General features: G+C 34.9%; 1 protein-coding gene across 1 annotated transcript in view; it reads left to right on the top strand.

Moving 5' to 3' along the window:
- HCN1 (hyperpolarization activated cyclic nucleotide gated potassium channel 1) overlaps window positions 1-25,104 on the top strand; it is a 382,344-nt gene that overhangs the window by 310,329 nt on the left and 46,911 nt on the right. The window contains exon 6 of the mRNA XM_059060576.2: window positions 20,868-21,108. Coding sequence (XP_058916559.1) covers window positions 20,868-21,108 — 241 coding nt within the window. The remainder of the gene's footprint in view (window positions 1-20,867; window positions 21,109-25,104) is intronic.

Genomic DNA, 25,104 nt, shown 5'->3' with positions numbered 1-25,104 from the left:
GCAAAGACCATTTAATCTATATTTTAAATTTGGCTTGAAATTCCTACTACATGTAACATATGTTAAAGAGTCAATAAATATTTCTATTTCAACTGACATCTTTACCATTTATAACCATCCCTAAGTATCTGCATCCATTAAAAGTTATTTGTATTTTTTTAAGCTTTAAGACATCAGTTAAGAGTTTTGGTAATAGAAGGAGCTAAATATCTGCTATTGATTAGCTTATTTTCTCTAGAGTCCTCAATCAAATAAGAATGTACAAATATTTTTGCTTTGAGACATAGAATCAAAACTTTGTATTTTTTACACTACCAAATGTAAAATAGATAGCTAGTGGGAAGCAGCCACATAGCACAGGGAGATCAGCTTGGTGTTTTGTGACCACCTAGAGGGTTGGGACAGGGAGGGTGGGAGGGAGATGCAAGAGGGAGGAGATATGGGGATATATGTATATGTATAGCTGATTCACTTTGTTATAAAGTAGAAACTAACACACCATTATAAAACAATTATACTCCAATAAAGATGTTAAAAAAAAAGTAATGCATCATTAAAAAAAAAATCTATCAATATGCTTTGCTCTATCTCTCTGTAGGATTACAGAATTCATTTTAAATCCAAATTCCTTTCACTAAGAGGCAGAAGTTCAGGATACTAGAACCAAGATGGGTTCTAAATGTCCTGGTGAGATTCAAAAGCAGGGTAGGACAGACCATAGCATGGAGACAAAGGTAATTGAAGAGACAGTATCAGGGATTAAGATGGAATCAATAGGCAGGAGGACACAGTAAAACTAAAAATTTATTTCAAAGAAGGAGAAAAGTAAGGATTCTAGCATAAAATGTCATTGAGGGAATACAGAAAGCCAATAGAAAAAATGAACATAAAAATGAACCCTAAGAAGCTGCATGCTTCTTAGGGAAGCATTCCTCCCTGCTAAAAATGCTCAATGTAATGTAAAATCAGGATAACAAGAAAATGTTCTTAATCATGTGTATGTTATTAACTGCTTTATCTTGCCATACTTTACTTTACTCTGATCTTCAGTGGAAAAAATTCCACTTTTCATTTTTATCCCCTTAAAGCCATCAATAGACATACCTCCAATTTACTCAATTCCTACAACTATTCTATCATTAAGTTAGACTAATTATTTCCTTATATTTGCAAATGCCATAGTTCAGGGTCTCAGCATCTTTTACCTCAACTTCTGAAGTGCACTCACCGCTTTTCTTCCTGCCTTTGATGTCAATTAGCTCAAATGCATCCCATCTCAGGGCTACCATATTGATTGATATACAACACTAGTTTGACATTACTTTCTTCTCAGAGCCTAACCATGACCTTCTATCTCCTTCAAGAAAAACTTCAAGCTGCTTGACATGGCACCTGAGATGCTCCCTGGTCTGCCTCCATCTTCATTTCTTTACATTCATGCTTCATCAACAGAAAATTGTTGATAATTTCCTGGCGGGGTGGGGAGAAATGTTGCTGATTACCTCTTTGCCTTTCTTCATACTATCCTCTCTATCTTCAATCCTGTGTACCCAGCTTACCTTCAGCTTTCCATCAAACAGTCTTACCAGGCAAAACCTTCATACATTTTCCCCGACCATTGTCTATCACTGTATTTTCATTTGTCAGTTTACTTTTTGTCTCTTTCAAGACTGCGAGCTTCTTGAAGATAGAGACCATGCCATAATATCTCTGTATCTCTAATGACTAGTATTTGATAGGAGCTCATTAAATATTTATTGGGTGAATGGTCTTTAACAGAATTATGAGTGAAAAACAGGGTAAGAATCATGGCTACTTAATAAAATTAGAGATCCTAGAAGTAGAAGCATGAAATGCTCAAACACTTAACACCTTAAAAAGGTGGAAACAATGTTCTCCATTTGTTCATCTGCTCTTCAGCTGTTGCTCTTCTGGCATCAGAGTCACACAAAAGCCTAAATTTAATGTGAATTAAGACTTTAGAGGAACAGGAAGAGTAGAATAGGAAAGTAAGCAAAGACATTGGCAGAGAGGTAACAGAAGTCATTATTCAAAATGAAACCTAGATGTAAAAAAGCCAGACATGTTTTATGCAGAAAAGTTCAGTAAGAACAGTGGGAAATATGTCTTGCTCCCTATTAAGTTGTAGTCTTATATACCTGCTGTATTCAGGTCATAGTGGTAGATCACAATAAATATTTTAAAAGTAGTAAAATACATCATTCCACCTTTCAAAAGCTGTCTTCCAATTTACAAGATGAGGCATTAATCTGTGCAAAGATGTATTTTGGTCCCGGCTGTGCCTCTAGGGTCCACAAAGTGCCTGGCACTTTGAAGGCACACAATAGAAGACATTGAATGATTGATACAATAAGTATAAAATGAATGAAACTAGGATACTTAGAAAGGGAAAGCTAGATTATTTGATATGTATTTTATAATAAAAGGTAAAAATGTAAGACTTGCATTGTATGTACATACACACACCACATATAATTGTTAATCATATATTCAAGTTAGAGCCAACAACCATCTTATATTTCAACAAGACTTTTAACTTAAAATGCTTCATTGTCCAGAAGGCTCATTTTTAGGAAAGTATTTTGCATAATTTGAGATGCTAATATATACTTAAGAGCAGTGATTTCTGCTGACACAAGTCTGGGTACTCAGGAATGTACACAAGTGAAGGGCAGGTCAAACCTCAGATTCTAAAAAACTTATGCAAAAAACCCATTGCTTTAAAATATAGAAAGAAAGTAAAATGCAATGCTATGAATATGAAAATTATTCCTTACTCATAATCAATTAAATCTATATTATGTTATATCCAGTTTATTCCCTAGACACTTTTTTCAATGTGTTTGAATATTTTTACATATGAAGTATCTCTAAGATGTAAAATGGCAGGAAGAATCTCATTTCTGTGACCTTTGAAAAGGTCACAAAAACTGTTACCAAAAACTCATGCCATGCATATGCAAATTAATTCAGCTAGTAGATATTTTGAAAGCACTACTTTATTGAAAGCATTTCTGTGCAGAAATTAGGTGATTTATCTTTTCATAAATTGGAGACAAATTGCTGAAATGCCTTCAAAAAATACCTGACTCATTGTTCAAATCTCAATACAAATGTTACCTGGGGCGTTCCGTGAGAAGTTCATCTAAATTAATTTCCTTGCAGTCATTCTCTATCACAGCATCCTTGTTGTGTACACATCACTCTGTTGCCTTGCTGTCCCTTTTTATTTATGTGCTAATTCTCCATTCTTGGAACTCGGGATCCAAGAAAGCAAGGACTTTGTCTTTCTTGATTTCCATGATAGCTCTACTCCCTAGATGGTACGTATTTAATAACTACTTATTGGATAAATAAACAAAGGCGAATTAAATATGGATCTCAAAGAATCATTGATTATCAGAGCTTGGAGAGAGCATTTTGTAGACACGACAGAGATGCTGGCATGCATAAGAAAAGTGATGCCCAGAACTATGAAGTACTGTGGCCACAGAACTTTCTTAGTATCACTTTAGATTATACTATGGAGAATATGGTTTCTAATATATAACAAAAGGATGCTGGCATCTTTAGATTCCTCTATGATTTTGTTTTGATATATACACTATAAGCCAGAAGGACCTATTTTGCACGTGGCTTTTTAAATTTTCTTTTTAACTTTCTCAAGTTTTATACACATCAGTGATTTATTGCAGAGTAAACCTGGGGGGTGGGGGAATATTCCAATAGAGTACCATTATAAGAAGTATGTAAATGTTTTGTCCAATCTCTATAATAATATCCATGGGATAGATAGAAAATAAATACTATGTTTCTTACATTGCTATGCCAGCTGTGCCTAGCATATTGTCAGTGGCTCATAAAACAAAAGTTGCTGGATCCCCTGTCCAAACCTACGTAATGAGCCACCTCAAGATGTAGAAGATTCAGTGAGGCAGGTAAATCTGTGTGTTCTTCATCCTTGGACTAGACCGTTTGACCCGAGCATTGACCCCACTGGCATTACCAGCATTCTGAGAAGTGATTATAAAGTCATCTTAAAAAATTATCTTCGTTTCACTGTGAACTAATATACATGGGCCAGAAAGTAAAGGAACAGCTACAGTTTTCTGAGAAAAATACTTAGGATGGTACTCAGAAACTTGGCATTTTAAATTAGAGCCACTATTATGCGATGCATCCGTTATCTATCACCTATAATCTTCACTTTCTAGTTGCTCTGTGACTGTGTCTAATGAAAATTCTGAGTCTGCAAAGATAGACTTCAGTGATCTCTAGAAACCTCCTCTCCCTACCAGTTGTTAAACCTGCCCTAGCTTTCCCTCCTTTTCTTCTCCTTCCATCCACTTAAAATATGCTCCTGTTTTCCCCTGGCTGCTCAGAAGCCTTCAGGTTCATTGCTCTGAATAGCTCAAATTGCCTTTATGATATTCTCAGTGCCATGAATGTTTATATGTATACTTTCAAATCATGACTGAAAACCTACTATGGAGGAACTATGAAGCATCATGGGTAAAACAGAAGGGCACCAAGTCTAGCCTTATCCTATGTCTCATTTCCTTGGCCCCGGCTCCACCAATCTCATTTTCTTTCCCAATTTTTATTTTATATTGGAGTATAGTTGATTTACAATGTTGTGTTAGTTGCAGGTGTATAGCAAAGTGATTTAGTTATACATATACATATACAGATTCTGTATCTATTCTTTTTCAGATTCTTTTCCCATATAGGTTATTAGAGTATTTAGTAGAGTTTCCTGTACTATACAGTAGGTCCTTGTTAATAATCTATTTTATATATAGTAGTGTTTGTTTTTTTTGTTTTTTTTGGTTTTTTTTGTGGTACGCGGGCCTCTCACTGTTGTGGCCTCTCCGGTTGCGGAGCACAGGCTCCGGACGCGCAGGCTCAGCAGCCATGGCTCACGGGCCCAGCCGCTCCACGGCATGTGGGATCTTCCCGGACCGGGGCACGAACCCGCGTCCCCTGCATCGGCAGGCGGACTCTCAACCACTGCGCCATCAGGGAAGCCCTCAAACTCCTAATTTATCCCTCCCCCCCTTTCCCCTCTCGTAACCATAAGTTTATTTTCTATGTCTGTGGGTCTATTTCTGTTTTATAAATAAGTTCATCTGTATCCTTCTTTTTAGATTCCACATTTCAGCAATGTCATATGATATTTGTCTTTGTCTGGCTTACTTCATTCTGTATAATAATCTCTGGATCCATGCATGTTGCTGCAAATGGCATTATTTCATTCTTTTTAATGGCTGAGTAATATTCCATTGTATATATGTCTCACATCTTGTTTATCCATTCCTTTGTCAAAGGACATTTAGGTTGCTTCCATGTTATGTCTATTGTAAATAGTGCTGCAATGAACATTCGGGTGCATGTATCTTTTGAAAGTATGGTTTTCTCCGGGTATATGCCCAGAAGTGGAATTGCTAGATCATATAGTAGTTCTATTTTTAGTTTTTTAAGGAACCTCTACACTGTTCTCCATAGTGCCACCAACCTCATTTAAATGCAGCTCCACAACTTAGTATCTGTACACTCTGGGCTATTTCATAACTTGTACGTATTTTACTTTCCTCATCTTTAAATATGAATGATGACAAGTACCTCACAGAGTTGTTTTAAAATTAAATGAGAAGAAAATATTAAAAGTTTGAAAGTGCCTGGCATATAGTAAGTACACAGTAAAATTTGATTCTTGTTATAACTATGATTCAGTGAAGAATCAAAGATAGTCCCTGCCCTCATGGCTCTTACAACTTAGTGAGAGACAGAAATTTAATCAACGATTATAACTGTGGGTAAGTACGATGAGTGGGTCATTCAGAGGGTGTTAGGCCATACACCAGAGGGACACCGAGTCTAGCCTTATCATATGTCTCATTTCTTTGGGAATTTATTCAAACAATCTGCTAATAAGCCCTTCCTCCATTTTAATAGCCAGCCTTCTGGAGACAGTGTCTTAGCATCAAAACTTGACATTGAAATGTTAGGATCAGAAACAGGTGATGCTCTAATAAAAGGAGTATATTTAAAACTAGAAACTAATTAGAAAAATTCAGTGAGCCATACCCCTCTGCTTATGAGAGCTTGTTGGAATGTGTACAAAGTAAGAAGGTCTATTTTTATCATGATCAGATTTATACTGATTAGATTACAGCAAAATGTAAACTTAACAATCGAGAAAGAGGTTAATGCCCTTCTATGTCTGTCTCCAAAATTCAGAACTGATCTATTTTTAAACAATGGAGTGTGAACAGCCGTGGACTGAAAATAGGTACAGATCAGTGTCCCAGTAGAATATAGGGTGTCAGTATATTTCATTTTCACAGAACATGAATCGAGCTGAGAGTATATTACTGTCCTTCTGACCTTTAATTTGTGGAAAACACTGTTAGGGAAGAAATCATAATTTGCATGCATATTTATTTAGTGCAATTCTGAAGAATTTTTTAAAAGTACATGCTTGTTGGGTTGTGTGTGTGTGTGTGTGTGTGTGTGTGTGGTACACGAGCCTCTCACTGCTGTGGCCTCTCCCGTTGCGGAGCACAGGCTCCGGACGCGCAGGCTCAGTGGCCATGGCTCACGGGCTCAGCCACTCCACGGCATGTGGGATCTTCCAGGACCAGGGCACGAACCCGTGTCCCCTGCATCGGCAGGTGGATTCTCAACCACTGCGCCACCAGGGAAGTCCAACTTGTTGGTTTTTTAAATGTCTCCTAAAAATGTCTTTAGTTCAGATTAATTAAAATAAGCTAGAATCATAGTATTGCAAAGCTCTGCAGCGATCATATAAATTATCATATACACATGTAAGAGGCACAGTAACCAAAGGCTAGAAAATTTATGTAAGTGGCCTGCTCTTGGTTACTTTATCAAGCAAAGAAATTGTGTCTTCTTCTCTCTTTTGGTCTAGAGCGTTCCCCCTGTGTCCCTTGTTTCTAGAAAACAAACAGACAAAAAACATCTATTGATTTCTTAATGTGTGCAAGATATTGATTTAAGTGGGGAAAGGTAAATTATAAAATGTGGTTTCCAGTCTCACTGTGCTTACTGTGTGCTTGTAGAGTCAAGATGGAAATACATGAAAAGAACTATGAAGAAAAAGTTAAAATACGTTACTAAAAACACAAGAAATGTAGGAAGTCACATATGATTAATTGCCAGAGAAAATCAGAGATTACACACTAAAATTCAAAATGGATTAAAGACAAATGTATGGTCCTGAAATCATAAAACTCCTAGAAGAAAGCATAGGGAAAAAGCTTCTTAACATGGGTCTTGACGATGATTTTTTGAGTATGATACCCAAAGCACAAGCAATAAAATCAAAAACAGATAAGTGGGATTACGTCAAACTAAACAGCTTCTGCAGTATGAAAGAAATGATCAACACAATAAAAAGACAACCTGTGGAATGGGAGAAAATATTTGCAATCCACACATCTGATAAGAGGTTAACATTCAAAATATGTAAGCAACTCACATAGCTCAATAGCAAGAAAACAAATAGTCCAATTATAAAAGGGCAAAGGACCTGAAGAGACTTTTTTTTCCCAAAAAAGACATTCAAATGGCCAGCAGATAGACGGAAAGGTGCTCAATTTAACTGATCATTAGAGAAATGCAAATCAAAACCACAATGAGATAGCACCTCACACCTGTTATCAAAGGACAAGATATAACAAGTGCTGGGGAGAATGTGGAGAATAGGGAATCAGGGAAACCAGAAGGGTCAGGGAGAAGACAGTTGGTGTCATTGGACAAGAGCCACATTACTGGGCCTTTTCCTTGATTTTTCCTAACTACTTCCTAACTACTTCCCCCCTCACCCAATATTTTTCTGGGAGGCAATGTTTATTTCTAGGACTTCAAAAATTAGTCCTCTGATAAAATTGCATAATTGTACTTATGAGGACCCTGGAATAGGCAAATTCATAACAACAGAGAGTGACTAGAAGTTATCAAAGTTTTGAGAGGAGGGAGAAGCGGGGAGTTATAGTTTAAAGGCTACAGAACTTTGGTCGAGATGGATGAAAATGTTCTAGGTAGAGATAGATAATGGTGATAGTAATACAACATTGTGAATATTCTTGTGAATTGTACACTTGAGAATGGTTAAAACTATAAATATTGCTGTATATATTTTATAAAAATCTAAAAGAATCTTGTAAAAAAGCACCCAGTCTTATAACTCCAGTCCTGACTCTAAAGCCATTTCCATCTGCCTGTAGCTGTTGTCAACTAAATGCCCATGATACTTCACACTCATTACAAAAATAAAGCAAAATCCTTTTTTTCATGTAACTAAATTTTTTATTTTATTTTATTTCACCCCAGACTGAAGAGCTCAGAAATGGTTGCAGTGTGTGCATTTTGTTCCACACCTCCTCAGAGCGAGCCTAGCTGGCTCATGTATCTTACTCCTGCCACCACCTTACTTTCAGAGCTGGGGTGCTGCTATGTCTTGACAGATACTCACGGGGGGAGCAGTTTCATCTTTCCTGCCACACTTTGTCCAGCCTAACTTGCCATGTTAATTTGCTAGGGCTGTTATCACAAAATACCACAGTGGCTTAAACTACAGAAATTTATTTGCTCACACTTCTGGGGGCTTGAAGCCCAAGGTCAAGATGTTGACAGGTTTGGATTCTTCTGAGGCCTCTTTCCTTGGCTTGCAAACGGCCACCTTTCTTTTTGTGTGCCCAACTTCCTCTTTTTATAAGGATAGCACTCAGATTGGATTAGGGCCCACCCTAATAGCTTCATTTTAACTTCATCCCCTCTTGAAAGGTCCTATCTCCAAATTCAGGCACATTCTGAGGTACTGGGAGTTAAGACTTCAGCATATGAATTTTGAGGCATCACAATTCAGCCCATAATGCTTGTCAACACATGCAGTGCTCCATACAAATCTAACTAACATGACAGATAAATGAATGTTTAATGCATCTTAGAATGACTGCCTGGTTTTAGGGTGTGGCCTGATATCCTGATGTCCATTGCACATGTACACATACTGTTATGCAGGGGTTATTTCTATTGCTGACCTGTTAATGATGAAAAGGAATTTATGTGGATTCTATTATAAAATTTCAAATACAGGTTTTTATCAAATTCTCCAAATCACCTCTCAGAATTGTCTTCTAACTCACTGTACTATCTGCTGGTCCTGTTTTAATAATATTTTTTTAGTTTAGCTGTTTGATATATTTGCTGTATTTGACTGTCGAAATTAATCTGTTTTTACCCTGTCAAGTAGGCTTCATTCCTATTCTGCAAATCACTCTTACACCTTGTTTACAGTTTGCAAGCCACTGGAGCTGCACTCTGCTGGTGTTCACACAAATCCTAAGTGAGCTTCAAACCTGGGATTCTGAAGTGGGGCAGAGATACTAAGTCACTAATGAACACTGTCATTGTCAATATACAATCTTTTGATTTAGGCTTTTTTGGTCTGTTTCTACATCTTTTCTTTCATGTACAATCAAATTTAAGTGAATGCTAAGAGCATTTCATGTCATCTGCTGACATCCTGCATGATACCTAACAGAGTAACATGTTCCTATATTCTAGGAAGGCAAAACAGTAGGAGTATGCTAAGACCAAATTAATTTCAAGCTTCATTTGCATTCATATTGTAAAGTTTGATGTGATTTAATATCTCAAAACCAAATTAGATGGATGTAATAGCTGTAACTACAGAAAACATTTAAATTTTTGAATCTGTATCTCTCAAAATCCATCCTGTTCTGATCTATCCTTTACAAGCAGGCAGACTTCACTTAAGCCACTTAATCATAATTTGCCATTTCTATACGCAGAGATTTTAGGCTAATTACTTTTTAACTCATAATTTGAAGAGACTATGAATCTAGCAGTTAATGCTATAGCTGAGTTTCAAAATAAGAAATCGCGAAAAATATTAAAGCTTGCCAGTATTTAAGAGGCCATTGCAGACTATTTTTCTCTCTATCTCTATTGGATTTTTCTTAATATAACTATGATTAACACAAGATGGAATATTTTGTGGCCCTTAAAAAGAATGGCAATGAGAATCATATATCAAAATAGGAAATATTTTATGTTATAAATGTGGGGGGAAAAGAAACAAATTTTGAATGTATATTATGATTACAACTATGTTAAGGTGAATAAGAGAATTATATTAAAAGAATACATAAATATATTAAATTACTTTCATTAAGGTTATGAAAATGTAGAGATTTTTTTCTTTTATAGATTTTGAGGGACGTGTGTATAATCATTTTGGTTTTAAAGATTTTTAAAAATACAATTTGTGAATACAAAAATTGATTACTCTTTCTTCTTTAATGAGATGGAAAATTACGATAAATTAAAATTGCGGCACACTATATTAATTCATCAGTCTTCACTATCTTATCTCTAACTCCTTTAACTTCCCCAAAATAAATATTAAAGGTAAGTAGTTCTTACTTTTGAATTTTATTCCACAATTTTTATATTCAAATTACTTAGGAGTTATAAAGAGAGTTAAACATTTTCTTTAAACAAAATAAGACAGATTATCCCAACTAGAGAAACAGTTCAACATAAATTCTCCCTAATGGGGACACAGAAATCAAGGGAAATGCTTTGAGTTTAAGAAATTGAAGCAGGTACCTAAATTGTTAGTCAATGTTTGGAAAAATGTTTAAAACATTTTCAGGCGTTAAGATTTGTATGGGCTAATTTACTGATACATGCAACTATCTTGCAAGTTAGAAGACAAACCGCCAGATCAATATAAGTCAGTTGGAAATGCTGAGGGAATTTTTTTTTTTAATTTCCCCCATGTGCTTCCTTTAAAAAAATAGAATGTATATTTAATTTACAATTCACCTTCCAAATTTATTTTATCATTAGGGCATTGTGCTTATAAGAATCCTATATTTTATTCCTTGAGTTTGGCCAAAAGAGAATTTCACTGACTCTGCCCTAACACTATCTTGTCATTTTTATCTTCTGAACCCCTGCACCTACCTTGACTTTGGGCTTTAATAACCAGTTCCCCACTCAGCCTTTTTAAAAAAATCTGACCTAATATTTTCTTACCAAATTACCCTGAAATCTGGTTTCTGTGAAATTTTGTAGAATATGTAGTCTTTACCATTCGTTTGATTTTAACATATATTGGTTTATAATGCAATTGTAGTTATAATGGTAAATAATAGATAACATTTAGTGAACTTAAATGCTTTCCTTGTGTTATTTAATTTAATCATCACAATTATCTATGATTGAGTTGCTAGTGTTATCTCCATTTTTCAGGCAAAAAGATTAAGATTTGAAGAGTAAGAGTCACTTTCTAGAGGCCCTGAGTCAATTAGTTTTGGTATCAGGGACTGAGCTCAGATAAACACACACACACACACACACACACACACACACACACACACACACTCACACACACTCGCACACTGGAGAGAGTCTAACCCATGTTTCTTTTATTTTTTTACAATTATCTTATACTGAATATATACATATATATCTTCCTTCCTTAACTAGATGTAAACTTTCAGATACTTCTTTATTTTAGGAACCGTGGTTTCCACATCTGACTGCTTATGACTTGAAATGTGTTTTTAAAAACAGAGGTTTTTTTCATATCCCCTGAAGATTTAGATTCAGAAAATCTGGATCTGGATGGGAGCCTGGCAAACTATATCTTAGGAAAATATCATAAACACATCTAGGGAGGAGAATGCCATCTTTGGCAAGTCATCAAAGCCATTTTTTTCCCCTTATTGACACTGTCATCCTGAGAGCCATGATAAGGGCAAGGTCCCACAGTCTAATCCTAAGTATGTTCTGTTATTTCCCAAGAATGGTTCTACATCATACCCACAAAGCCAAACTTTACCACACTCTGGGCATTTTCTATGCAACCCGCTCTGTGTTGGACACTCCAGCAGTCATTCAGATGTGCCCTCTCCTAGGATACTAAGGACTGTTCAGAAGCCAATATGGATGTTTTTTATTTTATTTATTTTTTTGCCTCACAAACTTCATGTAGTGGTCTTAAAGGTAATGATTGCAGATGACTTCCTTAAAGCTTTTCAGTAAGGTTACTTAAAAAACTGGTTGCAATTTCCAGATGTTGATCTACTCTTCTTAGAAGTCTTAGTATCTAAGTGTAATCTTTCCAAGAGTCAAACTTAACCTCATTTTAGTCTTCTATGAAAGTTTCACATCCTGTTTCACCTCTCTCTTCAAAGTATAAATAAATATCAAAAAATTATACCTTATATTTGTTTTGTTGGATTCTTCAATAAATAATATATTTAACATGAAGATTTTTTAAAAATCCAAAACTGCATTCTACTTCCCATATCCCCTCACATATTACATCATGTTTCTTTTGCAGTAGTACTCTCTCTGTCCAGTATAAATGCAGTGTGAATCACATTGCTTGTGTAATTTTAAATTTTCTAGTAGTTACATTTTAAAAATAAAAAATATGTGAAATTAAGTATGATAAATTTTAACGAAATATATTCAACATATTATAATTTCAACATGTAATCAATATAAAATCATCATTAATGCGATAGTTTACATTCATTTTTTATATTAAGTCTTCAGAATCTGTTGTATTTTTTAATTGAAGTACAGTTACAATGTTGTGTTCATTTCAGGTGTACAGCACAGTTGTTCACTTATACATATATAAATATATAGATGTATATATTCTTTTTCAGGTTCTTTTCCCTTATAGATTACTACATAATACTGAGTATAGTTCCCTGTGCTATACAGTAGGAGCTTGTTGATTATCTATTTTATATATAGTAGTGTGTTATGTTAATCCCAAACTCCTAATTTATCCCTTCCCCCCCTTTCCCATTTCATTGTGTGTGTGTGTGTGTGTGTGTGTGTGTGTGTGTGTGTGTGTATACACCACATCTTCTTTATCAGTTAATCTGTCGATGGACATCTCGGTTGCTTCCGTATCTTGGCTGTTGTAAAATAGTGCTGCAATGAACACTGAGGTGCATGTATCTTTTTGAATTATAGTTTTCTCCAGATATATGCCCAGAAGTGGGATTGCTGGATCATATGGTAGCTCTATTTTTAGTTTTTTAAGGAACCTTCATACTGTTCTCCATAGTGGCTGTACCAATTTACATTCCCACCAACAGTGTAGGAGGGTTCCTTTTTCTCCACACCCTCTGCAGTATTTATTATCTGTAGACTTTTTGACGAAGGCTATTCTGACAGAACATTTAAACTGGAATGTTAATTTTTTTTAGAACTGCTTGATGTGTATATAGATTTCATAAAATTTACAGTTGAAAAGTATATTCACCTATGCAAGTTTTTCCAAACAATTTAACATTTTCTAATAACTTAATTATCATCTTTTAACTTTAAAACTAAATGGTTAAAATTAAATCAATTAAAGGTTTACTAGTGGTCAATAACTCCATGTAGCTAATGGCTACCATGTTAAACAATGTCGTTCTAGGAACAGACTATATACTTTAAGTATTGGGCTCACTTCCTACCTGCTCTGTGATTTTTGTGACATGACAACCTCTTTGAAACTGCTTTGGCTCATCTATACTGCTGGGTTAGTAGTATAGCTATTTCATAGGATTGTTGTTATAATTAAAGGCAAAAACACAAAGCATTCAATAAATATTAGCTATCAGCATCATCACAGTCATTGTACTACATTTAGACCAGCGATACTTACCCTCTTGCTGATAATGGCTCCTTTGAAAATCCTGTGAAAGTTCCATCTGTCTCACGTAAGACACTAACACAGTGTACACCTGTTTACATAAAACTGCAAGAGGTTCAGGGCAGCCACCTGAAGCCTAACACCCTAGTTAAGTGTCTTTAGGCCCCAGGTTTACAGTGTTTACTTTCTTATTAACTGTTGTATAAATTCAGCCACCAATACCCCATTATCTCCCTTCATCATTTGTGACTATGCCATGGAGTTGTTTGAGGAAGTGAGTTCATGTTGACTAGGAGGCTTATTTATCAATATCACTCCAGATCATTTAGTCATGCTTCAAGATCTCACTTGTTTTTTTCTATAGTTACGTCTTACCTAATTTCTGGTACAAAGGAAATGCTTCTTATTTACCAGACATATAAATGAATGTTGATAATTGAAGATAAAAGTAAATTAGTATGTAGTTTAGTTTAGTTTTCAAAATAGTTTTTTAAAAACTAATTCATTTTTAGTTTTCAAAATAAAAGTTTTCATCTTAGTTTTCAAAATAATTTTTGACTAACTATTGTTCAAGCAGATATATTTTCATAACAATTGGGTCACATATAATAAACACAAACAAGATCCTTTTTATATATTTTTTAACTAGAATTTTGAAGAATTCCATAACAGTAAATATATTACCATGTAATAATCTGCCCTGAAAATACGTACACTGCATAAAATGTGGCATTCAAATGAGTTAAAAATGTAAATATTCTTAGAAATATATTGAAGCAAAAAGGTAAATAGATATTTGTCTGAAATGGGGAAAGTTCTAGATTTAAAAATTTATGAAATACTAAAAGTGATTTTATTTTCATTCCAAAGTACAAGGATTTGCAAAACATAAGGGCGTAGGTTAATTTTAGTGCTAAGCTTTTGTGACTTTGATCCAGGTAATAAATAAGGAGGTCCCATGGTAGGGTTGAATGAGCAATGGTTTGGAAGTCAAATAGAATGATGAGTTTCTCTAGATGTATTCAAGCTCTGAGGCTTGGGCAATGTATTTCCTCTCTCTAAGCTCCACTATCTTCGTTCTTTTGTATACGTGGGGAAATAAAACCAAATTCAAGTTTATTCTTTGGTGGTTCTCCTCCAGAAATAAGTGAGACATAATATGTGAAGTACCTGCTTAAAGTACGTGCTCACTAAATCTGTTCCCTTTCTTTTTCCTTCCACATCCCATCTTTAACTTGTCAAATTAAATGACAATGTTCTTTGGGGGCTATGCAGGGAGAAGCAGAGATATCATTGAAGAAACATTTCTTAAAAGGGAGAAGTAAAGGGCACACATTGACCCTGTCCCCGTAACATAAGACATACCCGCACAAACAACAACATCAAATACTGGTCTCTCTTTCTCTTCTTGCATTCCCTTGCTTTACGGTTCAAAGTTCTCAGATGCTACTGATTTATGAAGCCAGTCAGATAGCCTAATTGTATGAAGTAGCACGTTTTAAAAACTGCGGCAACCTGGAGCACAGATGCCAATATAAAGACTGTAATATTCAGATCTCTAAAAATAATTGCTGTGGGGAAATAAAAACAGCCAAGTGTGTAGCTATCAGTTTGTAAAGTTTGTGTGTGTAAAGTTTGAAGTGTGTAAAGTTTGAAAGAACAAATTTATGGTTAACATCAGAATCTTCAGGTTTGTAACGATTTTAGATATGTGCAAAGTTAAGATGACTTCTTAGAATCCATCAAAGCCCTACGCTAGGGAGCTGGACCAACAAACCATAGTTCTTCTTGCAAGTGTGTGGTCTTTGGCATATTACTCAATATCTTCCATAAAGTGGGGTAGTAATAATACCTAAGGCATAGGATTTTGTGAGGATAAAATAAATTTATACTTATAGAGCTTTATTTAAAGCAATACCTGGAACCAACAAGAATTCAATAAATATTGTCTCATTTTTATTGTGTTCATTCTTAAAATTATTTCTGCCTTAAAGAAATCCCTAGCATATCCAGTGACTCTGTTTTGATTCTAACTACCCCAGGCTACAGAACTGAAAAAAAACTAGGACATCAGCAGCACCATTTTATAAGATGTTCTAGGTCATAAAGTGTCATTTGATATAGATTTGACTATATGTGTTTACTTGTTTCTGAAGTTAACATGGAAGTCTGAATATTGGATGCTATTTGAATGTCTGTCTGATTTAAGTTCTTAGAAGGAAGTGCTTGTGTGCTCTGCAGAGTCTAAAAATACAGAGTGTGTTGGGTGTAGGAATTTAGCAATGTAACAGCAGCTCTCTTTTGTTAACATTATGATTCATTATTGTAATGATGATAATTATATTTATAGTGACCACGCTTAAAACTTTTTAGAACTATACTGTGTGGAATAAAATAATGTAGAACGGAGGGGAACTAAATGTTTCACAAAGTGGAACTTTCCACAATGATACTTAAGTTATCAATAAAGAATTGTAGTGCTAGAAGGAACGTTAAAATATTGCTATTCTTTTTTGTGTGTGTGTGCAGTACGCGGGGCCTCTCACTGTTGTGGTCTCTCCCGTTGCGGAGCACAGGCTCCGGACGCGCAGGCTCAGTGGCCATGGCTCACGGGCCCAGCCGCTGCGTGGCATGTGGGATCTTCCCGGACCGGGGCACGAACCTGCGTCCCCTGCATCGGCAGGCGGACTCTCAACCACTGCGCCACCAGGGAAGCGCCCCTGCTAGAACAAAGAAGATGTTGCTTAAAATTTCCCAGGGTTTCAGAATATGCATGATTCCAAAGCACAGATTTATGGTTAAAACAAATCCTTCTTGGAGCAATTTAAATATATCAAATCCCATTTTTTCTTATTGTCATAAAGTTAAACAAACTAGAAATCAAATTACCAGCAAAACAATAACAATAAAAGATACCATTGAGAGCGAAAAGGCAAGCCACAGATGAGGAGAATATATTTGTAATGCATATCCCAACAAAGAGCTCATGTCAAGAATATAAAAAGGACTCCTTCAATAAAAAAAGCAGGGAAAACTATTGACTGGACACTTCACCAAACAGGATATTCATCTGACCAATAAGCCTATGAAAATGTGCATAACAACTTTAATCATTGGGGGAATGTAAAATAAAACCACAATGAGAAAAAGAAATTTAAATAAGGTATGTCTACATATCTACTAATGGCTAAAATTTAAAAAAGAGTGATAGCATCAAAATCTTCCAAGGATGTAGGACAGCTGGAACTTTATATACTGCTGGTATATGAGAAAAATAATACAATTATTTTAGAAAAATTTTGGCAGTATATACCAAAGTTAAATATATGCTTATCCTATTACCCAGCAATTCCAACATAAGGTAAATATGCAAGAGAAATCAGTGCATAAGGCACTTCAAGAATATTCATAACAGGCTTATTTTATTAGCCTAAAACTGGAAACAACCCAAATGTCAAGAAGAGTAGAATGGAGAAATAAACTGTGGTATAGTCCTAAAATGAAATACAGCCTGAAATATAAAAAGAAAGAACTGCCACCACACAAGAACATGGATGAATCATACTGACATCATGATGAGCAAAAGTAAGACTCAAAAGACTCTGCAGTGTGTGGTGCCATTTATGGGAATTTCAAGTACAAGTAAAACTGCTTATAGTGATAGAAGTCAGAAGAGCTAGAACCTCTGGGCTTGATTGGAAAAGAAAAAAGGAAGCCTTCTGAAATCTGTTCTGTATGTGGATCCGGGAGGTTATATAGGTTCACATATTTGAAAAATTCACATAAGATTTGTGTATGTTTAAGATTTGTGTACTTTACTATATCTATGTTATAGTTTACAAAGATACTGTCTGCACTGTGACCAAACAAGGAATGTGAATAATCCTGTCGTACTTTAGCAAAATAATGGGAAGGACTGCTGAAAAAGAATTTTGCATCTTAAATAAACTGACATTATGTCAAAGTAAGATCAAACGCAGGGTTCTTCTTTGTTGTTGTATTATGACATTTTTAATAGGTAAAAGTTGATTTATTTGGAATTTGAATCGGAGATTTGTCTGTTTTCCCCTACTTTTAAATTTACTCAATCATTTATTTATATAAGTATAGGCTCATATTTATCTTATGCTTTGGGGTTAAGCCAATATGACATTACTTGTTTTGTTACTCCAATTGTTATAGCATTAGTCGGGTAGCTCTTTCAGTTGGCCTCTTTGAAATATCCTTTTCATTATGAGGGGGTTTTGTTGGTGTTTTTGCTTGTTTGCTTATTTGTTTTCTAACACTGCTACTTTCTGGTATGATAAGATGCTTCAGGAGAGAAATAACTGTCTATTTTTAAGTTATGAAGTAAACCTGGTAATTGGGAGTACTTTATTATTAAGGTCAGGGTCACGTGTCTGATTCCCTTAGGGAGTGAACATTCCTCAGTTTATTTCATATAGACAATACTCCTAACCCAGGCCAGACGTATTGCTAAAAAAGCTCATTATAACTACTGCCATAAAGAATCTGGATGGACATTAGAGATATTAATAACTGTGTGTTTTATTTAAGTCAGTGTGCTATAAGGACCTGGGATTGATGGAGGAAGAGCTTTAAAAGTCTTGTTTTACTAATAGAGAGATATTAATAACTTAACTAAATATGTTCTCCCTAAGAAAATGTGCTATAAAGAAATGTGATTGATGGAGAAGAGCTTTTAAAAGTTTTGCTTAACTTCTAGGCTCACTTGATTGTTTCCATTAAACTATACACCCTCAAAGCAAGCAGATTTCATGGGAAGAGGAGAGCCTTTAAATGCAAATAACTTTCTGTCCCATCACATCTTTTTCTGTCAAATATTTGTTAGAATTTACAGTTAAATCAGAAAGTATTCACGTGGAGGTAAAAGTTCCACAGAGACAGAAAAAATGAATGGATTCCTTCAAGTTAACAATAATACGAAATTATCTTCTCAGTGATATAATCAAGGCAGTTCCAAGGTGCACCTGGATATGTGATGCATCATATTAAAAGAATTGTTCAAATAAATAAAGACAGTTTAATTGTTTGTAAAATTATTTTCTAAAATAAAAGGTAAGAAAACAATGAAGAGAAAAATTTGTATAGTTCAAATCAAAGAACATAGATGAAAAGATTATTTTATTATTTTTGTTTGAAAACTCTTATTTTCTCTGCAACATGATTTATTTTCAATTTCCTACACAGGATCCTTCTATGTCATTTTACACATGAAATCATTAACTTTGAAACAACAGATCTGATGATTTTAATGATATATTTCTGTCTTCTTTTAACTCATGTGCTTACCTTGGGTACCTTGAATGGCTCACCTTTTATCTTCATGTGGTTTTTATATGGAAGTATTTTGAATAGTAAAAAAGACATTTTTATATTACATGTATGACTTGTTTCTCAAGCTGTTGGCTTGAGAGAGCATTCTAAGTGTTTTAAATAGCCACTTCCCAACAGGAATATAAACTAGGCTTTGTGAACACTTTTTTTCCAATGCCAAAATTCCATCTTCCTTCTTTCCCTTTTTGCCCCCTTCCTTCCTTCTTTTCTTCTTTTTTCCTTCCTTCGGTCTACTCATACATGTATGCATATTTATTGAGCACTTACAGTAGTCCCCCACTCCCACCACAGCTCTTCAGCACCAGTTAAAATTGACCACAAATTGCCCTAACTACCCATCGGGTCAACTGTGCATTATAGGGCTTGTATGATGCTGCACGAAGTACCATATGTTATATCCTTCTCTTCTTTTTGTTGTTATGTTCACTTGCTGGTTATAGCTGCTGATTTTTAAATATTTTACCAGTCTGCATGAAACTCCACTGTTAGAGATACTTCTCTGCTCTGCTGTACTCACAACATATTGTTGAGGATGAAACACCTTCTTTTCCACGTTGGACCCAAACTTCTGTGCCCTGTGCATCAGCTGGAATTTTTTAAACTATCTTAGAATAATATCAGATTATTTTATGAAGAAGATTGAGGAAACTTTCTTTCCCAGTCTTGGAATCTAGAAGTTTGTATTACCAAAGCAGGAATTCAGATCTCAGACTCTTTTAATACCTCTGAATCTTTTTGCCCTTTTCCCATCTCTTAGCAGAGGTGACTTCACTTTCTGTGTCTCTTAAGCAAGTTCACAAATTCAGGTCCAACCCTGTTCTTTTGGGGGCTTATTTGGGGAAGATATTTCTGAGAAATGACATTTTGGTAAAATTTAGATTCCCATTGTTTATTCTGTTCTATATCTAACTTTCAGGATTAAAATTGGTTGGTCCCATATCCCTGTTTTTGTTCATAGTGATAGCACTATGTCAAATCTGGACTAGAATCCACAGAATGAAATGAAACATATAAATCTCCTAATTTAGAATTGGCCTGATCCCAGAAAAAAAACAAACAAACAATTTAGGAAAAGGAAAATATGGCCTCTGTCCAGTCCAAAACTTCCAGTGGAAACCCAGGAGGTTTGGAAAGAATAATTTTCTGATCTAACCCAGAAACAGATTGAATTTGTAATTAGAGATTATAGTTCGAGTGTCTTTTGTGTAATGTGAACAACATCAAGTCTCCTCGCTTTAACGTGAATGACATTAAGAAAAAAACATCAAAATACTGTTGGCATTTTGTTGGCAGCCGGGCCCTGGTTTCAGAACTCTAGTCAGTAGGTACAAATTAGATTGTTAAACACAATGGACCACAGAAGCGGTAACATCATGGCTAAGAGGAAGTGATGTGGCTTCTTTTCTTCATAAAAACAGATAAAGGGGAGACTAAAACTCTTCCACATTTTCGTTCTAATTTTATATAAAAAATAATAAATGAATGGGAAGTTATAAAAGGTAAACTTGTATATATTTAATTCATATTTATTGATGTCTAATATATGCCTATACTATTCTATGTGCTGGGAATACAACATTTCAGCACATTAATAAAACATGATCCCTGGTTTTGAAGAGATACATAGATTATTAGAATTTATGTATTGTTGGTTTTTAATTTAAATTGCAGTGTTATGCTATGTATAAATTTTAATTTCAGCACGTTTTTCTTCCTGATATGATTAATCTCTCTCTTAATGTTTGTTTACTCTTGCTATCTTTAGGAGATAGTCAACTTCAACTGCCGAAAACTAGTGGCTACAATGCCTCTTTTTGCTAATGCGGATCCTAATTTTGTGACTGCCATGCTGAGCAAGTTGAGATTTGAGGTGTTTCAACCTGGAGATTATATCATACGAGAAGGAGCTGTGGGTAAAAAAATGTATTTCATTCAACATGGTGTTGCTGGTGTCATCACAAAATCCAGTAAAGAAATGAAGCTGACAGATGGCTCTTACTTTGGAGGTTAGTAAAAAAAGAAAATATAACTGAGATGAAATCTAATTTGCTCACAATAGTTATCTTTATCAGAATTTTTGAGGTGTCAGAATGTTAATTTTGGGGGTTTGAATATGGACTTGTATTTGAATTCTGATAAAAGTGTCTATAACGTGTCAACTGAAAAAATGCACAAACTAAAAGTTGAGAATTATGTTTTATTTGGTAGACAACACTGAGGACTTAAGTCCAGGACACAGCATCTCAGTTAGCTCTGAGAGACTGCTCCAAAGAGGTAAGGGAGTAGCCAATATATATAGGAGTTTTTGTAACAAAGACCAGGTAGTAGGAACATTGAAAGATTACTGTTAATTAAAGAAAACCAGATATCTCAAGTTAAGGAATTTAGTGCTTTTCTATGTATGGGAAAATGCAAGTCTCCTGCACCATGTGGGGTGGCTGCAGCAGTTGACTGCTAGGTGGCAGGCATCCTTTTTCTATCCTGAGTTCCCTCAGAGCTCACCATAATGTAAGCGGCTGTAATGTGATGGTTCGATGGCTGCAAATCCTTTGTTTACTGATATGGCAGGCAACAGTTTTTCACTGATAAGTGGTATGTTTTCACATTTCAGTGTCACACATTCAGTGCATGTACATTTACTACTGTATTAGAGTATCCTTTCATCCTCTTAAACTGGAACCAAATAACAGTGGCTTAAACAGATCGAAAGCATATTTTTCTCTCACACAGAAGTCCCGGGAGGGTTAGATGGCTCTCCCCAAGACAGTTTTTAGGTTCACAGATTTCATTTATTTTGCTGTTCTGCCATCCTCTAGAGTGTTTTTCTCATTTATACGAGAGGAATTGGTTTTTCTCCACAATATGGACCACAGTATGGGGAGGAGGGGACAGAGGAAGTGAAGAGTGAGCAATTTCTCTTTAGATGTGTGCCCAGAATGGCCAACATCACTGCTATTCACATCTGATTGGCCAGAATTTAGTTACAAAAGTACCTCTAGGTATAAGGAAGGCTGGGAAATGTAGCTTCTAGTTGAGTGGTGTATTAGTCAGTGTTCTCTAGAGAAACAAAACCAACAGGATATATATACACAAACGGAGATTTATTGTGAGAAATTGACTCGTGAATATGGAGGTTGACAAATGTTATGATCTGCCATCTGAAACTGAAGAACAGGAAAACTGGTCATTTAATTCAGTCTGATTCCAAAAGCCTGAGAAACAACAGTGTAAATCCAATCTGAGGGCAGAAGATGAGATGAGACGTTAGCTCAAGCAGTGAGACAGGAAAAAAATATTTCTCCTTCCTCCTTTTTTTTTTTTTTCTATTCAGACCCCCAGTGGATTTGGAGGTTGCATACCCTGGAGAAGCCAATCTACTTTACTGAGTCCACTGATTCAAATACCAATCTCACCTAAGAATACCCTCACAGACAAACCTCAAATAATATTTTTCTGGGCACCCCACGGCCAGTCAAGTTGACACATAAAATTAACCATCACAAGTGGCAATTTGCCTTGCTAAAAATTCTGACAATTTGAATTGTTTCCAACTTTTTACTATAATAAGATATATATTTATATTTGTGAAAATGTACAAAACTTGCCTATGAGTTGAATTACTGGGTCAAAGACTAATGCATATGTTCAAATTGAAATAAACATCAAATTATTTCTTTGATGAGACTGCCCATTTCTACATGGCTTTGCCCATTGATCTTTACTTTTATCCTCTTTAATAAGTAAAATTGGCATCCCCTTAATATTTAGTTTGCATTTCCACTATAAATGGTGATGTTGAGACATTTCTTCATAGATATGGATCATTTGTATTTTATTTTTCTGTTTCTATTTTTGAGTATTTTTCTAATGTGTTGTTTGTCTTTTTAAAACCAATTTACAGAAACATCCCTAATGTATTTTTGATATGCTGTAACTATTTTCTCCGAAATTGTTACTACTTTTTACACTTTCTTTCTAATTTTTTTTTCATCATTCTGTTCTTCATTATTGCTGATTTCATCTGACTCTCTCTCCTTTGCGTTAAGGCATTAGAGGGTTTGTGTTTCTTAACTGGGTTTTGTACACTGCAAAATTGTAGAAATGTTTTCCCTATTTCTTCTATATTTTATTTAGTTTCACTACATTTTTATTACTATTGTAACTTGTTAGAACAAGTTAGAAGAAGTGATCGTGAACAACTATTCATGTGTCTTAGTGCCACTTCTGTTATAACATGAAAGACAGTGATTAATACCACAGTGTCGGGCATTGAAAAGCTTAATAGTTAAATATTACTCAATAGCTGGAAACTGAAATGTTTTCTTTAGAAAAAAGGCAGGAAATCTGCCTTCATATATATGCAGGTTTATCCTACAAGAGGAATTCAAGTGAAACTCTTTTTCTTCTCATGAGTGAGAGGAAATGGTTCTTATTACTTTGTATTCATTCTTCACAGACTTTATAGTATGCCTGTAGAAGGCTTCTCAGTCAGAATTAATAGCTCCCAGCCCTGTGTCTCCATAGCTTCTCACAGCTTTCCAGGGTCCTGGTCTCAGTCTATCTCATGTTGAAATTAACACTGTAGTTAGTTACCTGTCTTCCTTCTGATATTAGATGGCAAACAATGTGTGCATCAGAATCACCAGAGAAGCTGTTTAAATTCAGGCTTCACCCATCAGAGAGTCTGATTCAATAAATCCAGGCTAGAGATAATATCTTATTTGTTTGTTCATTAGAGAATAAACAACCAGTATATCTATATCTGACCCTCTAAAAATTGGTAATGATAGAAAGTATTCAAATCAAATTAATAAGAATTGAGAGCCAAGCAATAAATTCATTTTGATTTTAAAATAATAATAACAACAGTAAGTTTAAGAAGATTTCTTCAGTAACAGCTGAAAAAAATTTACTGGGAAAGGTTTTAATTTTATCAAATGCTTTTTTGGAATTTATCAAAATGACCATAAGGTTCTTATCCATTAATCTATTGCAGCTGAGTAAACATATCAGCTCAAAATAATTACCTTCTTTGACTTTCTCCTCATTCACTAAGGATAATTTTGAAGTTTTCATCTTTCCTCTTCTTCCTTGTCATGATTCTGCATTGCCTCATCAGCCTATTACACTTTTGTGCAGATTATGCTAAGAAAAAAGAGAGAAAATTAGGAAAAGCTAAGAACTTTAAAAAGTCTTCTTGAGAAAGCACAGAGAATTAGTGTTTGAATGAAGAAAAAAAAGAGAAATTGAAAGCTGATGGAAATAAATAAAAGCTGATAGTAAGAAATAAAAGTATAGTCCAGCTTTGTGGGAAGTAGTTTTGGGGAAATGGTTTTTGAGGCAATTAATGGAGGTGTGACAAATACATAAAAGTTTAGAAAGGAATTTCTGAAAGTTATTATTATGTATTAAGAATATATTTCTACATTTGACATGTGTTTTTTGAATTCAAAGGAGCTTTAATTACTAGACAACTATATTTGCTAATATGACAAAGACTGGAACATGTGCTTCTCTGGATTTATATGCATTAAACTATTAGTAAAGTCAGTTTCATTAGTGAATGTCCTTGTGTTGAACCATAAGATCATTTGGGGGATTAAAAACTGCTTTGTCATAATGTATTCTTTCTTTAACACATTGTAGTATGTTTCTAAGTGAGATTGGTCTGTAATGTTGTTGTTATAGTGGTTATTTTTGTGATCCCCTAGCTACATGACTTTAGATGTAAGGTTTTCCTCACTTCTTAGAGAGAGCAAGAAAACTTTTTTTAAAATGTTCTAGTTCTGTAAAAAATGCCATTGGTAATTTGATAAGGATTGCATTGAATCTGTAGATTGCTTTGGGTAGTATAGTCATTTTCACAATATAGATTCTTCCAAACCAAGAACATGGTATATCTCTCCATCTGTTTGTATCATCTTTAATTTCTTTCATCAGTGTTTTATAGTTTTCTGCATACAGGTCTTTTGTCTCCCTAGGTAGGTTTTTTTCCTAGGTAT

Source organism: Kogia breviceps, chromosome 4, assembly GCF_026419965.1.
Source record: "Kogia breviceps isolate mKogBre1 chromosome 4, mKogBre1 haplotype 1, whole genome shotgun sequence".
In the NCBI taxonomy this organism is placed as follows: domain Eukaryota; kingdom Metazoa; phylum Chordata; class Mammalia; order Artiodactyla; family Physeteridae; genus Kogia; species Kogia breviceps.
This window is presented reverse-complemented; position numbering and strand designations above follow the sequence as displayed.